Raw genomic sequence first — 17881 nt, 5'->3', positions numbered from 1 at the left:
TATATAATTTGGGGCCACAAAAAATCAAAAGAAGTCTGGTAGCACCTTTTCCAACTAATTTTATTAAAAATCATAAGTGTTCATAAAAAAATGTGTTAGCCAGAAAAAAGTGCTACCACACTTCTAATTTATTATTCTGTGAGTTTTCCTGATATGCATGACTTCTTCAGACAATAAACATTTTAAATTATTTTGAAATATTACCAGACAGTGGAGTGTTATGCCTGCGTGGGACCATAGACAAAATAAAATTTAGGGGTTCCCAAAGTTCATTAATTTCCACTAGTAATGTATCACAAATAATATTTAAACAATTTACAACTAATGATTGTCTACCTGTTAATTACACATCTTATTGTTAATAATAAATTGTTAATATCTTTACAATTAATACCATTTTTATTTAAAAAGCATGTACTTACATGATTAAAGAAACACCAAATCACAATAAATCACAGAGAAGTATAATTCTATCACTTTACATACATAGATATTTAATAATTCATATGTAAATATACCAGTATGATTTTGCGTTTAGACTCCCCTTTTTGTATGCCTAAATGGTATGGTCCAATCACACCTGCAGTTGGATCTTCTATTGGTCATTGGACCATTAAAAATTGAAATAATAACTCTGGAACACAGGAGGGAAGAGTTGGCATGTGTACACGGAGGCCGTGCTAACCTGAGGCCCCAGAGGTTGCTTCTGGAAATCCCTGTTGATCGGGAAAGCTGGAGACTCCTGCCAGAGGCGGGCGTGCAGCCAGATAGAGATGCTGGAATGGCAGAACCAGTTTTCCAAAAACATGATTTTGGGGGCCCTGTTCTTCGGAGACCCTAGGCAAATGCCTAATTTGCCTATGGTATAACACACCAATATTACCAGGCTAATTAAAATCCAGTAAGCAAACTGTACTTCCAATAGAATGTTTTATTTTATTTTAGGTTAATGGCATAGACTTGAGAAACGCCACTCATGAAGATGCTATCACCGCCTTGCGGCAAACTCCTCCAAAAGTGCAGCTTGTTGTCTATAGAGATGAAGCTCATTATAAAGATGAAGAGAATTTGGAGATTTTCCATGTAGATCTACAACGGAAAATGGGCAGAGGATTAGGACTTAGCATTGTGGGGAAAAGGTAAGGAGTATAGTTGATCTGAATTATAGTTAGATTATTCTCATAGTAGAAACAGAGAGGGCATACAAGTGTCATGGTGGCACTTACTGCTACATTATATTTATAGAACTTACATAATGTGCTATAATTTATATAGCACTTACTATAAGTGCTATGATAGTACTTATACTAGCATTTCACCAGTTCAGGGATAGGAGACCTAAAATGAGTAATTCAGTGGAAGACGTGTGTTTATCATCATCTTTTTTTTTTTAATGACATTATGGTTTTGTGTGCAAAAGTAAATTCATAAAGGTTGCTTCTCACCTGAAGATTTATTGATGATAACAATTTAGCTATATAGCAGAATAATTTGGCATAGTACAGTAAGTTAGCATAGATTACTGAGTTTTCTGATTGAGAAGACTATTAATAACAATTGCTTCCAGAGATTTTATTGTCCTTAGAAAAGTAGAATCAGCAGTGAAAACTCTCACATTCCTTGTTTGTGGCTGGAAATATCGAACTGTCTCTGTTTTTAGAATGTGTAATTGCAGATAAATAGCATTTATAATTGTGTTGTTTAATAATACAGTACATATGTTCCCTGTATTGTTAGGAATGGAAGTGGCGTGTTTATCTCTGACATTGTCAAAGGAGGAGCTGCTGACCTTGATGGGAGACTAATTCAAGGAGATCAGATATTATCTGTCAATGGTGAGGATGTCAGACATGCTTCTCAAGAGATGGTAGCTACCATTCTTAAGGTGAGCATGAAGTATAGCCTTTAATTCTAAACAGTGGTTACAAGTATGTGAAATATAATATTCTTTGGAAATACCAACTTCAGCCAAAATGTTCAAACATAGTTCAGTCTTATAAAAACAAGCACGGTGGGAGCTTCAGTTTTGTGTGCTGTGATTTAAATATAGTTTTTAATGTTAATTTAATTTTCCACTCTATTTAATTTTAACTATAGTTAATGGAAGTAAACCAAGTTCATTTCAGTTGTGGCCTGTTCCTACTAAGAATAATCAGAGTTTAGAGTTCAAACTGAATATGCTTCTGGTCCCTTTACTGAGAGAAGGAAGATGGGTCAACTTTATATTTTGCCATTGAATGCCATTAGTGCTAACTTTCTCCAAGACTGTAAATGATCTGTGTGATTCAGAATGATTATCTCAGAATTATTGTACAGTTTTCTGATGTGCTTAATATATTTGTATTTCTTTTGTGTATGAGGTCTCAGTCCTGGAAAACTTAGAAGTATTTTAAAGAAAGAAAGAAAATCATATAGAACAAGTGAATAGTAACCTAATTCTTAGATAAACAATTTGTGCATTTAGTTGAATATATGTTTATTCTGGAATATTTAATAATACAACAAAAGCTATATCCACAGCAAAAATCTATCACGCAGCCACAGACCCAAAAGACACATATATACACATGCCAAGAACACAAACATTAAAGACTAGGCAAACATTAAAAACTTAGACCTAATATAACATTCTGCTTTTCAGCAATTATTTTTAATCTATCTTTTGATACTGGAGACAGTTTTCATGCATCCACACTACTGAAAGTTATACTTGTATGGAATAAACAGTGGCAGTAAAATATTTTAACAATTATTTTAAAAGATATGTATTTTGTAAAAGAGCAGATGATGTAATCCTACTGTGAGATGATAATACTTTAGTATATAAAAACTGCCTTCTTTAAAAACTTAATTTTCTGGTTATTCCTCATAAAATAAAAAGACAAGCTCAGTTGCAGATCACACTAAGCCATAATGTAGCTTATTTATAGAATACCATGGTGTGTGAACCAAGCCAATATGGATTGTTCAGTAATTAAACAAACCATGATTTAGCTCAATGTATGCAGCTAAAGAATGACTTTCAGTTGTGCAATCCTTTGACACAGAACACCCCATTGATTACAATGCCAGATATATTTTCTACATCTAAAAAGATCTTTTAATAGAGTTTATTATTGATGACCTAGAGAAAAGGAGTAAATTGGAAGAGATCTACTCTTCTGAGGACTAGGGCGTGTTAAATGCTCATTGTTTGTTCAAAGGTATGACTTTTGGAGAGACATCAATAAAAATGAATATTTGTTATAAGTTATAAGTTAAATACTGCACACTGTGTATTTTCTATATCCAAGTGTGCCCAAGGTCTTGTGCAGCTAGAGATTGGACGACTGAGGGCTGGATCTTGGTTATCCTCAAGAAAGACATCTCAAAACAGTCAGGTTAGTAGCAGATGACAGTGCATTAAAAAGCATGATAAAGTAATGGATCCCAAAATTTATTTGTAAATAGTTTGTCTTGTCATGTGTGATCATAAGAATAAGACTTTAGAATCTAGCTATAGCCTTAACTCAAAAAATATATCTATATCCAACATTTTTAATTATCTGAGAGCCATCTTAATTGTTGAGACAATACCTGTACTTTAACTGACAGAAAAATCCTGTTTTAATTTTTTTTTTTTTTTATAATTTCTGTGCAATGATACCATATATTTGACTTTTCATGAAATCATTAATTATAGAAAGATGTTGGGAAAAAATAATTTTCACCTTAAATTTCAGCCTACTTGGAGCCACAATAGTCATCTCATACCATCCATTTTATATGCAGTGAAGGACATGAGAAACAATTAAAACGAGCTATTATATGTCAACACCTCGATAATAATGAAACACAGTATGCTCTATTCTGATTCTAGAAAGTTGTTCAGCAAACTACATTTTGCCAGGAAGGCACAGAGATATTTGTTTTATTAATTTATTTCTTTTATTGATCAAATTTGTATAGTCGCCTATCTCACAGAAAAGCGACTCTGGATGGCTTACAACAATCCTATAAAAGCAACACATATATGAAAAATTGATATAAAAATATAAAAATAAATATTAAAAGATAAATATGATTAAAAAAAAAACAAATATACAAACCCTAGGCAAGAGAGAATAAGGATAACTAACTCAGCAATGGAGCTGAGCATGTCTCCAGTTCCCTGGAAGCCCCAGGCCTGGTGACATAACCAAGTCTTGAGGGACTTCTGGAAGGTCAGAAGGGATGGAACTAATCTAATATTAGGGGGAATAATGTTCCTCAGGGCGGGCACCACAGAAGAGAAGTCCCAACAACTGGGACCCACCAAATGTACATCTCTAGCTGATGGTACCCTCAACATGCCTTCTCTGTTAGATCTGATGGGGCAGGCTGATGTAGTCAGGGAGATGCAGTCCCTCAGATACCCAGTCCCATGCCATGAAGGGCTTTAAAGGTTAAAACACCAGGACCTTGAATTGGACCCAGAAACAAATTTTAAAATTTAGCAATATTATTTCTCAGATGTACTCATTTCTGTTTAGGATTATTCTCTAATCTGTGCCCAGCTTCCAAACTTTTATGCACAATTTATTGTTTGCCTTACTTGAGCTATTCCACTAAACATGCCCAGTCCTTGTATACTCTTCACTTTGCTAGTCTTTCTCCAGCATGCAGAGAGCTACTGCTGATGAATTCTCTTGGCACACAGAGGAACATTGATCCAGACATTTGATTAGTGCTCTGTGGCTTGAAAATCTATTTCATTAAGAGAGAGGTAGAGTTTTGTTTCTGCCGCCCTAGCAGCTGGCTCCAGATATGATGGAATAAAAAGTCTAGGGAAAATATTTTCTCTATTTAATACCAGCCTCTTCCCTGAGGCTTAGATGTGCAGCAAATAAATTCCAACTTTCTTAGTCTCAGTTGCCACAATCCCTGACTCTTCATCATATTGGCTGGGGCACAGTACGTCTTCCCCTCATCTAAATAGCCAAATTAGAATTTTTCCATGCATGTTTCTATACATTTTCTTTAAATCTGTTTTAAATTCTGGTGTGTGCGTGTTTGTGTAAGTATAATGTTAGCAATAGTGATATAGAAATTCTTAATAGCATCTTAGATAACAGAAGTATCATCCATGATTTAATGAACAGATCTAAAGATAGATGCTATAACCAATGAGAGAAACTCTGAAAACAGCTCATCTGGATTATGTATGGAATAACCTTGCACATTTTAACTTGAGCCTTACTGGTTTGTCTTGGATTTTCAGATGAGCCAACATAATGTCCATGGCCACTTTTATCCTACATTTGCTCCGGTTATCTCCACTTTGCAGAATTTTGTCACTACTAAGAGATCATCTGCTGATCCTTCTCAGAGAAATTCAGGTATGGGCCAGAACAAAAACTAACCTCTCTGTGAATTATACTGGATATTTTGTGCTTATTCAGTTGGCTCAAGACCAGGACTACGCTTTATTGAGATTGGCTGTAATAACAGAATCTTGCAAATCTGATTGTGCAAATCCCCTCCTTCTTATACCGCCGTGAATCAGGGAGGCTTCCAAATATTATCTTGTTTCCCAGGACTTAAAGACTGCTTCAGCCCACTTTGCTATTGGCCATATTGACTATGAATCCTAGAAGTTGTAGACCAAATACATCTGAAAGCCATCAGTTTGGGGAAAGGGGGCATAAATAATATTTGTGCTCAGTGATAATTTTGAAATATAGAACATAATCTCATGATAGCATTATCCTTTCTGTTTATTTCTTTATCAGTTGGAGCAGACATAAGCCCAAGAACCGTGGAAATAACAAGGGTCAGTCATTTCTTCTCACTTAATATATTTATATTCATACATACATACATACATACATACATACATACATACATACATATATATTTAGCAAAGGAATTTTATTCTGTCCGGTGTGTAAAACAATGAATTTGTAGTGGTCAGATCTATTTGCAAATCTAGGCAAATGAATGAAAGAATTTATAGAAATATCTTGCATATTAGGAATCTCTTGTTCTGCATATTGTTTAATGATTTTAGCATTACATCACTGAAATCTCATGGTTCGGCAAATGACAGTGCTTTCAATGAATGCCAAAAAAAAAAAAAAATGCTTCCTTTGCACATGTTTAATATTGTTACTAAAACAATTTAAAAATATGAGGGATGAAGATGGGATTTTTGAACAAGACGTAGAAAATCAGATATCACATCATGTCCTTGCTTAATTGCATTTGTTACAAAATTGACACTAACTGCACAGGTTATATATTTGAAATTTGGGCAGAATAAGTGATTCTTATAACTGTGCTGTCTTTGTTAAGGGTCTGAATGATGCTCTTGGTATCAGTATTGCTGGAGGTAAGGGAAGTCCCCTGGCAGATATTCCGATCTTCATTGCTATGATTCAAGCCAATGGAGTGGCAGCACGCACACACAAACTCCGAGTAAGTGAAAGAGTGACTGATACACACATAAGTACTAGCTTTATTTTCTTGTTGCCATTGCTGTTTTTATTACCTCCGAAGGGTGTGTTTACAAGGATTGTACCTTGCTGGAAAAGGTATTCTGAAAAACATTTCCTTTTCCAACTTTGAAGGATGCTTCATTTCCACTGCTGGTAAAGAACATCACTTTTGTCCACTGCAGGGAGTATTATGCAGTAATTGCAGAAAATTTCATTTCAGTAGTATGTTTTCTGCAGTCAAGGCAGTGAACTCATGTCATGTGGTTTCCTGTTTCAGCCTGGAATGGAACATGGAAAAGCAGGAACTTTATTTCTTTATTTTCTTTCAATTTCAGAAGGGACTGGACGATTTTCAGGAAAAAAAAAATAGCAATTATGGTTAGCATCTTCAGTTCTCCAAGTATCTCTAGGAAAAAATTGTGTTTTCACACGCCACCAATATTCTCTTCTTCCATTTATAGTGATTTCTCTTTGCTTCTGGATTGTGAAATTGGAGCAGGAGTTCTTTTTTGTATTTTTATTTTATTTATACAAAAACGTGGGCTCCATGTTTCCCTTTAAATAAGAAAAGAGTTGCTGAAAGCAGCTAACAAATTATAGAAACAGATCTAAGAAAAAAGATAATGATACACTATTAGTAAAACAAGGTTAACAAAGCCAGAGGTAACAATCAATCAATTATGAATAACAGTTTGTCTTAAAAATAAATGTTTTCAATGGCCAGTTTTTTCAACCACTTGGGGCAAGAAGGCCCACATATGGACTATTAGCACTGAATTGCCATCATCCATAGTATCTTCCCTGCCTTAGAAGAGACATTGGCCTTAGAGACAAATTCATGTGGGTTTGGTGGTAGCTGGGTTTTATAATGCCTGAATGGGGCTCTTGCCTTTTTATAAATAAGAAACATGAGTGTGTAATGCCAGACTTGCAAGACATGTTGGTACTTCCAACATTTCTATTTCTGTTCTGTTTTTTCTCCCACTTATAGGTTGGTGATAGGATTGTCAGTATTAACGGGCAGCCTCTGGATGGTCTGTCTCATGCTGATGTAGTAAATCTGCTGAAAAATGCTTTTGGGAGCATCATCCTGCAGGTATGATGATAAATTGAACATACAGCTGTTCAAGGAGATATCAGTGGTAATTTTAAATAAAAGACTGAGTGTCACTGGCACAAGACATCACAGCATGATAGGATGCTTGCTGATGTGAATTATACAAGATTAAAGAAAAAATATTATATTCAGAAGTGTTTTATTCTTGCTCAGATAACTGTGGATATGATTGTATAAAACCCAACGAAAGGATTCTTGTTAACAGATGATTAAAAAAAACTCTGCTTCTTAGCTTCTGCCACTTTTAAATGAAAACAAATTCCTCTGTTTTATTATGGAGCTTCGATGGACTTTCTGTCCAGTTAACATCTTCTTCAAAGAAAAAGGCTTTGTTAACAGTTTTGACGATTTATAATATGACTGGCTCTCAGCCAAGGTACAGTGCTTGGACTGGATGCTTCCTCTCTCATTTTAATTTGAGAAGACAAAAGTGAAACTCTGCTCTTTTTCTGTTTATAAATTGCGAGGTGATTATTTTATTAGTTGACCTGTACAAATAGCTAAAAGTTTGCCTAAAAGCAAGGTACATTATCATAAATCCCAACATATCTTATTGGGCTGTAACGTTCATATACCTTGCCGTGAGTCTTTCATATCCTTGAATTTCAGCAGGACATTGGTAGAGAGATGCTCAACTTCCCACTCATACAGATCAGTGGGATTTTAAAACTATTACCTATTACACCTATTACATTTTACAGTTATTTATATTGACTATATTCAAAGCAAAAGTTGGTATTTACTTAGCTGAGTCCAAAAGAGTTCATCTGTAGAAATCTGTTGGGAACCAGCTGAAAATGCAGAACTTGTATGTGGCAAGTGATGCATCCTGGATGCAAATTGAAGGTTTGATTTTTGCTATTGTCCTAAGATCAGATAGTAAAGTATTAACAGAGTTGCTTTGTCATCTACTTAGTTTTGGATTTTTATTTTATTTTTTAAAAATTTTTAAAAATTTAAAATAATTACTTTTATTATATTTTGGATTTTTATTTTATTTTGGATGTTTATTTTTGCTTAGGTTTTTACTATAACTGTCATTATATCCAATCCTGGTGGAAAATATTTCTGAATCTGAAAGTTATATAGAAAGAAACTCTATGAGCATATGATTATACGTATAGGAGAAAAAAAACTTATCTAGCTCCCATTCTATTCACCAAAATAGTCTGTCTAAACAATTGCATGAGTCAGCTCTAAGAAAAAGCATTTTTTTCTCTCTCTTTCCATTTTTAATTGTTCTGAATTCACTTGGAAGTTTAACTTAGAGAATTTCTAAAATGAATGTCGCAGCCCACTCCTGAGGCAATCACATCATTTCTTTTCTGCCCTGTGATTTAATCCATATACACATGTGTTTAGGCTCAGTGGTAACCCATTTGCCTCTAGCAATTGCAGTTGCTTTAATTGTGTATGGGCTGATTGTGATTTATTCCCAGGGTCTTGGATATGTGATTATACAGACTGTATTTTGTATGGTATATATTTTGCTTTTGTTTTATCCCCACACAGAGGGGGAATTAGAATCACTTTTGACTGGACCAGCATTCTATAAGCACTGCAAAATAAATAAAATGGAAAATTCACAAATAAGGGGAAAAATGCATGAACTAAAAATGGCAATGAATTTGAATACGTAACAATCTGGAGAAAGTCCATATATGAATACAGCGTAAAATACAGAATATCTAAAGCATGAATGTTCCTTCACAGAAAAAAAAAAAAAACAAAGCCCTAAATTCAGGATGATATTTGAATGTAACTTGAATATTTATAATGTTAATAAACATCACTGATAGATCTGTATCTACCTCATAAATGCAATAATCTGCAAAGAGGTTGACTGAAATAAAAAAGTATATTCAAAGACTGAAATCATTTCTTCTGTCAGCAAACTCAGGTGGTAAGAATTGCTGAATCACAGAAAAGTAAGAGGGAAATATCAGCGTGTTTGGAAAAACACAGGATCTGCAGAAATACCAAACATTTTTTTTAAAAAAAAAAAAGCTAATAGGGCATGTCCTTCTAAAAACAAAATAAGTAATTTCACTTGAGCATTTTCAGAACCCAGTCTTGAGAGAAACACTTTGATGGAATTGTTTTTGGACCCCAACAGCGTTCTTATTTTGAATAGAAGAGAACACTGAAATATTTTCTGACTCTCTCCTTGTTTTATTTCAAAAGATGTATTTCAACAGAAATTGAAGAAATATTGCAAACTTATTCAGAGTCTGCAGCAGTCTTTAGCACTTTTAGGTTAGATTTCATTCCAGAAGCATACAGCTTGGGCAGTGAGATTCATGTCATTAGATACTCTGTTCATGCCCATGATAACATTCACCGCAGGGAGGATGGTGCCTGATTTGTGTAGCATACAAATAATTTGGTATTTATGGAGCCTATGTAAAACGGCTGCGGCAACCGTATCAAGACAAGAATCACCTCCGAATGAAAATACAAGGTGAAAAAGCTGAATGATTGTGAGAGGCAGACAAGCTTTTGCTTTTGTGCAAATGACATTGTGAATGTGCACTTAGTCAAATGATATGGTTAGCTGCTTTGAAATGATGTGGAAAAAAAGCCTGACAGCCAAGGATGGGGCCATATTCTGCTATTAGTCAAATACTAATTCAAATTGCTAATACTTATTCTTGACAGCCAAGGATGGGGCCATATTCTGCTATCAGTCAAATACGAATACAAATTGCTAATACTTATTCTTTAAATAGTACACGGGCAGTTATATTTTAGCAGTGTTAGAAACTCAGTTTGTTGGCATGTGAGATAAAAAATATATCCTCAGTTACATTAGCACTTCTAGAGAAGCAGATTGTCAGATGTTCATGTTTTAAAATAGTGCCGCTCTCCTGCAATATGTTTCTTACTTAAAAATAATTAACTTACAGAAATAAAATATGGATTTTGCTCTCACACATTTTAAATTATTCATCAGAACAGCCTTAATCTATTACATGTATGGCTAATTTTTAAAAAGTGGTGTTAGTTGTTTTCCCAGCTTGCCATATTCGCACCCTCTGTATCAATATCCAAATATATCCATGAAAATATGAATAGTATTTTATGTTAAATAACTGTGTTCTTCATTTGCCCAAAGATGAATTCACACCACAGACTGAATTCATTCTTTCAATCTGATATTCATCACTGACACATCATTAAGTAATCTTATTATCAGTAAAATGACCTCATGGTAAAATGGGTAGGAAAGGTCAGATAACGAGATAATGCTGTGGAAATGTTTATTGTCAGGATATATTGGGCAGGATGGCAAAGAAATGTGTTAATGCTCTTTGCAAAGGAGTGATTAGGATCCCAGGGGGACATTTGATCCAGCCTGGCTGTTTGGATTCTCCTGGTTAATTTAATCAGCTGTCTGCAGTTGTAGTAATGAGAGAAGGAAAAGCTTTTTGTGAGGTTATTGAACTTTGGTGTGCTTTTCCTGCCAACTACGGTTTGGTGACTACTTAAAAAAAAAAAAAGTCCCCTCTCACCCCATACCACCCATATCTTGGGTCCTCTACCAGAGGCCTGGGAGTTTGAGGGTTCTGAGCAGTATCTGAGCTGTTCCTAGCACTACATTCTTCTGGACAAAGAGCTCTGATGTTGTTCCTGGGATCTATTGGAGCCACTCTCCCAGCTTAGGAGTCACAGCCCTGAGTGCTCCTACCACCACTGGGACCACCTTGGCCTTTACTTTCCACATCCTCTCTAGCCTTCAGGCCCTGGTACTTCTCCAGCTTCTCATACTCCTTCTTGACGTTGCTATCACTTGGCACCACTACATCTAGCACCACCGTTGTCTTCTGTTCTTGTCTACTACCACAATGTCTGGTTGATTGGTCAGTACCTGCCTGTCCATCTGGATCTGGAAGTCTCACAGGATCTTAGTCCTGTTATTCTCCATGACCTTCTGTGGAATCTCCCATCTGGACTTGGGAGGGTCTAGCCCATATACTGTGCAGATGTTCCTGTACACAATGCCAGTTACTTGGTTGTGCCATTCAGTGTATGCTGTTCCTGCCTGCATCTTACACCCTGCCACTATGTGTTGGACTGTCTCTGAGGCCTCTCTGCATAGTCTGCACCTTAGGTCCTGTCTAGTGTGATAGACCTCTGTTTCTATGGATCTGGCGCTTAGTGTCTGTTCTTCTGCTGCTATGATCAGTGCCTCAGTGCTGTCTTTTAGTCCATCCCTTTCCAGCCACTGGTAGGATTTCCCAATATCAGCCACCTCAGCTATCTGTCAGTGGTACATCCCATGAAGGGTCTTGTCTTACCATGGCACTTTCTCTGCTTGAACTTCCTCCCCAGTCTGCTGCTGCCTCAGGCATTCTGCCAGCAGCTTATCTTTGGGTGCCATCTTACTGATGTACTCCTGGATGCTCTGGGTTTCATCCAGGAGAGTGGCTTTGACACTCACCAGACCCCGCCTGCTCTCTTTCCGGATGGTGTACAGTCTCTGGGTGTTACTTGGGGTGGAAATCTCTGTACATTGTGAGGAGCTTCCGGGTCTTCACATCAGCAGCCTCCATGTCTTCCTTTGGCCAGCTCACTATACCGGCAGGGTATCTGATGACTGGCAGGGCATACGTTTTGATGGCATGGATCTTGTTCTTCCCATTTTGCTGGGACTTCAGGACCTGTCTTATTCTTTGGTGGTACTTGGATGTTGCTGTCTTACTTACCTCATTGTGGTTTCCATGTGACTATGGGATACCAAGGTACTTGTAGCTGGTCTGTATGCTAGACATTCATGTACTGCTGTTAGTTTCTTTAGCCAGTAGGTGTGGATCATGTCCGGGCCAGGTGCTGTTCATCTTTTCATGTTCTGGACCCGCTGTTGGATGTCTGCTACTGTGATCGTGACTGGTTCCTGTTCTGGGAGATTGCTGTGGTCTGCTCTCAGGTCCCGCACCCTTTGCACTGGTGTTATGTGTCTTCTATTTCTCACATATGTTCCTCCAGTACTATTCAGTTTCTGCTGTTGGTGTCTCTGCTGTTACTGTGTTGTTGCACTGCAGTTGGGAGTACACCTTGGATGGTTCTTTGGAGAACAGGGCATTTATCTTCTTGGCCTCTGCTTCTCTAGTGTATCTCCTTAGCCTGGCAGTCAGTGCTGTGAGCATTGTTTAGTAGTCTCTAGGGCTTCAGATGGAGTTGTATTTTTTTCAGTAGCTGAGTCTTATCCTTAATCTCCACACCCTTCTGTAGTTCCACCAGCTGACTAACTTCTCTCCAGGTTATCTTCATCTTAGCCTCCAACCTCATTTTCCGGGGGGAGGGGTATGTACTGCTGTTCTTCTTGATTGTGTAGCCAAGCATCTCCAGGATTACAGCAGCTGTAGCGTATACCAGTTCATTGGTTTGAGTTATGGTGGTAGTAGAGATTGTCGTGAGGGCTCTATTAGCATCTTCTAGCATACTATCTGATGGTACTTCTCCACTGAGCCTTGGTAATCGGTCTCAAAGGTTGACTAGCCAGTTTATCTTATGCCTCATATCAGCTGCTGTGCTCTGTAATGGAGGGGGTGACAGTGACATTCCAGCTTCAGGTGTTGGCTGCACATCCAGTTGTTCTTCCAGGTCTTCTTGAGTCTGGGATATAATGTGTAGTTGCTGTATCTCAAATTGTGAGAGCAGCTTCCTCTTCACTATGTTGAAGCATTGGTTAACTAGCTGTTTCTCAGTTAGTGTGGATGTAGGTCTTCTGCCCATCCATAGTTCCCTCATACATTTCATATATCCCCTCTCATTAGGTCTACTGTCTGTATACACACACACACACACACAAACACACACTATTGCCATTAAAAGCAAACAAACAACCAGGAAACATGAGCAGTTTTGCAGTGATTTCATTCTAACTGGAAAGTTTAGTTTTATTGATGTATTGCCTGGGTTTGAAACTAAAATCTTCAACAAGTGGATTAACGCTTACGATGAAATTTGGGGCTAAAAGAGTCACCTCCTCCAGCTCCAATTTGGGAAGCTGAATCAGCTCTTTAAAGGAGTAATTGAACCCTGAATAAACATGTTCTTGCTTTACATACTAACCTGTCCGTTTTCACTTTAGCTTTAAGGAAGCTACAGTAGTCAGTGCTTCACTTCTCAATGATGCATTAGTACTTTCGTCAAATGCAGCCCATTGCTAATGTTTTTCAAACAGTACCAAGTCATAGCTTGCCGATACCTATTTCCTCTTCCATTGTGCTGTAGGTAGTAGCTGACACCAACATCAGTGCCATCGCCAGCCAGATAGAGAATATGACTTCCAGCACTAACTTTAGTCCACCTATGGAGCATCATCCTGAATACTCAGAGTAAGTATGCACATTTGTTGATAATGTGTTAGAAGAAGTAACAAAATCATGCTCAGTATAAGCCTTGTGCCATTTGTTGATGGAAAAATAGGGTAAATAATGACAGTGCTTTTCTCAAGTTAGGTGGACTGACAGACAGACAGATGTATGATTAATTTTTCATGCATGCAAGCCTTTTGACTTCGTGCGTTACGTTAGAGTCTTTTACACTGTCAGATAATTTTAGCTTTCTACTGTTTCTCAACTTTGAAGACGTGCATTCCTCCTTGTATATGGCAGTGGTGGCCGTTACTCATATGATTTAATTTTTGAAAGCTGAGTTCTGTGTAAACTGTATCCAACACAGAATTGTGTTGAGCTTGAATTGTGTAATTCTGCTTTCCTTAAGTTTGACAGATATTTGGGGAGAGAAGCAGCATCTGAGCATTTTCCCTGTTCATCTTAATATATGATAATCCAAATACATGTCATGTCTATTAGTTCATGAATAGGAATCAGGCATGCTTTCAATATTTCTAATTTCTCTCCCCCTATATCCATTTTATAGCATTTGTAGAAATCCTTTACTGTCCTCTCTCCTGGTAGATAATGTAAATATTTCTGCTTTCAAGCTTCTAATCTCAGATAAATTTTCCAATAGCACAAAATACACTATTATGTTTTTCAGTTTTTCAGACTGCTGGAAGATTTTTGTTTTCATTCTTTTGACTGATCTGTAACAAGCGGTTCTTCTGAGGTTTGGGGTTTTTTCCCCCCACTGACATGTTGTCATGTTTATTCTCCTTCTGTCTGGCTGTGTTTTCGCTTGAGATGACTTATGACAACTGAAATTCCAGATGATCTTCTGTTAGAAAAATTAAATGAGGAATAGGTTTCCTCACTCTTCCCAAAAATGTCATGATAAATGCTCCATGAACTTGTCCTTTTTTAAAAATTAAGTTTAATGCTTTCTCACTGTGATTCATGAATCATAGCGTTCAGACACATATTGCTGTAAAGCCAGCACTTGAATTAATCCTTGCATATGTACATTTGAGATATATATTTCTTCAAGGGACTTGGCAGTTTTTTGCCAAGCACTTTCTTGTTTGGTATTTTGTGTAGAAAGAGAGAATTGTTCCACCTCTTCGTTTCCTGCAAGTCAGATGCATGTCAAAGCTTTAAGAACAGTAGTTTGCTGAGCTTCTGTTTCCATTGTTGCTTCATTTAAGCACAGTGCCAATGGAGATTGTCCTTGTTACCATCTTCCTAGTTAAATGAACATAGTTGCTTATCTCTACATCTATGTTGCAGGAACTCATTACTGGAAATATGGTCATGTCGCTAAAGTTGTTTAGTGGCAATACTTCTCAAATAGCATGTACCGTTGTTAAGTCAGGTATACAAACTGTCTTCTATCATCACCTGCTCATTTAGCTAGAAGGCTGAAACCACTCCATTCAAGGGAAAGCACTAGCTTTCTGCTTCATCCTGCAAGGAATGATTCTGTCTGTGTAGAACAAGATGGCATGTGTGTGTCCAGCATATACAGAGAAAGACAGTGATGAAGGGAATACTGGGGGCACAGGCTGAGTCCCACTTGATCCTGTGCAGAACACATTTCTCCATGCAGGAGAAATGGATGAGATCAGGCTGGGGCTTGCCATCCTTCCTTTAATCCTGACCTATGATGCCACCCAGCCTGCTTGGATCTAGTTCCACACTTCTCTTTTAACTGGTTCTCCACCTCAACTAGGTATCTTCTCCAGACTTTCTTGTACTCCCAACACATCTGGAGGGCATCAGGTCAGGAAAAAAGGAAGTAGGTGAATTGTGCTAAAGGCTCTTGCCAGAAACAATTATGATACCAAACAAATGTTCCAATCAAATTAGAAAATGTATGTATTCCTGATCTGTAGTGTTTCGGTGCTATGTATCCTCTGTCTCATGAGTTCTTACAATATTAATCGCTGCAGAGATCAGTAGCCCCTAGCATTTTCAGTGATGGGAAATGTTTTACTTTCTGATTTCAGCAGCTGAAAATGTAGACATAGAAGTATTAAAGGGGGGAGTTGACAGCATTATTGCAAGCACATAGCTAATTTATTGGGAGGATCAGTTATAGAATCCATACTTTGTATTCCAGACTTTAATATCTCCCATTAAAAGGACATCTAATCTCAGTGCTAAAAAAGATCTTAAGCTTGGGACCTACTAACAAAGTAGACAAAACCAGTGCAGGACAGCCATTGCTCTGATGGCATGAGCCAGCTGTAGTGATGCTATTTTTCCTCATATTAAATAAGCAATGTACTAATGGGTGTTTGCTGTGTTTTTCAGATCACCTCAGCCCAAAATTATTGTGTTGGAGAAAGGCTCAGATGGATTGGGCTTTAGTATTGTAGGAGGCTTCGGAAGCCCCCAAGGAGACCTCCCTATATATGTCAAGACCATTTTTGCAAAGGTACTCCAAAACTCATTTGTAATGGCCCTTTGCATTCATATTTAATTTGACCCACTCTTTTGATGAGGGATTTGTGGAAAGAGTAGGATTTTTCATACCTTACAATAATATATAGAAAACTGGAACTACACCCCTTGCATATTCCTCCTTGCAGGTTTTTTTTTTTAATAGTTTAGTTGAAATGAATATTATCCTTAAATCAACTATCAGCTTTTGGGACAAAGTACTAGGCCCTCTGGGTCCGTTTATGTTCTAAATATTGGCCACATTCCTCTACACTATTAAAAGCTTCACTTAAAGGGTCATATTGTGTGTAGAAGTATTGTGCAAATTTTAAGGAACAGTTGCAGAAGGAATTAATTGAGACTGGAGCAGGAACTTGTGGATAAAATTGTTAATCTTTACCATTAAAAACTCTTGGCCCTTCATAAGACATTGTTTATTCGAGGAGGAAAAATCCCATGTTTGTATATTATTTTTCTACAAAATTCATATATAAATTATATGTCATATTCCTAATCAGTTTACTTTTTGTTCATTTACTTACTTAATTGGGTTTAAATGACACTCCTGTCCAACAGGACACTGAGAAGTTAACATTTCTTTCTTCCTTTCTTAATATTAAGATTAAAATAATAAAACAAATTAACATAACTCATTAAAAATATGCAAGTTGCAAAAGTAACAGACATTGCAAAGAAAACAGTGGTCACTAAAATACATCCAAATTTCCAAATACAACTTAGGATGGGGACTTCCTACTTATATCATGTCTTCTCTAAGTTGTTTCTCAAAATTCCACAAGGAGGGGCCTGGTCTGATATACAAGATAAATTATTCCAAAGAGGCTGCAACTGATTATTTGTATATTGCCTTATCCTCCAAACGTTGTGCTCAGAGTGAATTTATGCAATGAGCAGTTTATAAAACATAAATGTATCAAATCATGTTAATTTAATATAGTTCTATCTCAAATTCCAGATGAACCTAAGACAAGCAAATAAGTTAGTTAACACGATGCTAGCTAAGATCATAGTCAAAAGTATTTCAGTATCTCCTTGCTTCTTCCTTCTGGTAGACGTGGTTTTACTATTTTATTGCAAGTTTATTTGTATAGAGATGTATTGTGCGTGTCTCACTAATATGTTCATCTTTGCTGTGGTATGCAACATTTAAAATGGGAAATAGGGTCTTTTCCTTGACAGATAGTATGAGATGGGAACTGTAGGATGTGGGAATGGATTGCCCTGTCCATAATCAGAAGAAATACTTGGAAAAAAAGAAAATGAGGGGAACAGTAGAACCTAGGCAGCCTGAAAATGTTCACCTGTTATGTCAGTGAGTTATTTAATTCCATAAAAATAAAAATAAGTATGGATTTCAATATATAAGATTTCATTGGAAGGATGAGCCTGTCAGAGGCTAACAATCAGCAACATGAGCTCACATAGTTGATGCTTTTGTTACTTTTTGTTTTAAATTTGTGGGACAGTTTTCACCATCAGTTCCCAGTTTCAGTACACAA

The 17881-nt window shown here is 36.9% G+C and overlaps 1 protein-coding gene across 2 annotated transcripts in view; it reads left to right on the top strand.

Moving 5' to 3' along the window:
• The window catches only part of PATJ (PATJ crumbs cell polarity complex component), a 154657-nt gene that overhangs the window by 133183 nt on the left and 3593 nt on the right, over window positions 1–17881 (top strand). For both annotated transcript variants that reach the window (XM_088154302.1, XM_088154301.1), the window contains exons 36-44: window positions 946–1139; window positions 1738–1885; window positions 3294–3380; window positions 5240–5357; window positions 5751–5791; window positions 6313–6435; window positions 7447–7551; window positions 13810–13913; window positions 16233–16356. In XM_088154302.1, coding sequence (XP_088010428.1) covers window positions 946–1139; window positions 1738–1885; window positions 3294–3380; window positions 5240–5357; window positions 5751–5791; window positions 6313–6435; window positions 7447–7551; window positions 13810–13913; window positions 16233–16356 — 1044 coding nt within the window. The remainder of the gene's footprint in view (window positions 1–945; window positions 1140–1737; window positions 1886–3293; window positions 3381–5239; window positions 5358–5750; window positions 5792–6312; window positions 6436–7446; window positions 7552–13809; window positions 13914–16232; window positions 16357–17881) is intronic.

Source organism: Python bivittatus, unplaced genomic scaffold (genome assembly GCF_059951505.1).
Source record: "Python bivittatus isolate LINGU-HERP-01145 unplaced genomic scaffold, Pbiv_v1 ctg000700_np1212, whole genome shotgun sequence".
Lineage (NCBI taxonomy): Eukaryota > Metazoa > Chordata > Lepidosauria > Squamata > Pythonidae > Python > Python bivittatus.
The sequence above is the reverse complement of the archived record's forward strand: the minus strand, read 5'-3'. Positions and strand labels throughout refer to the sequence as shown.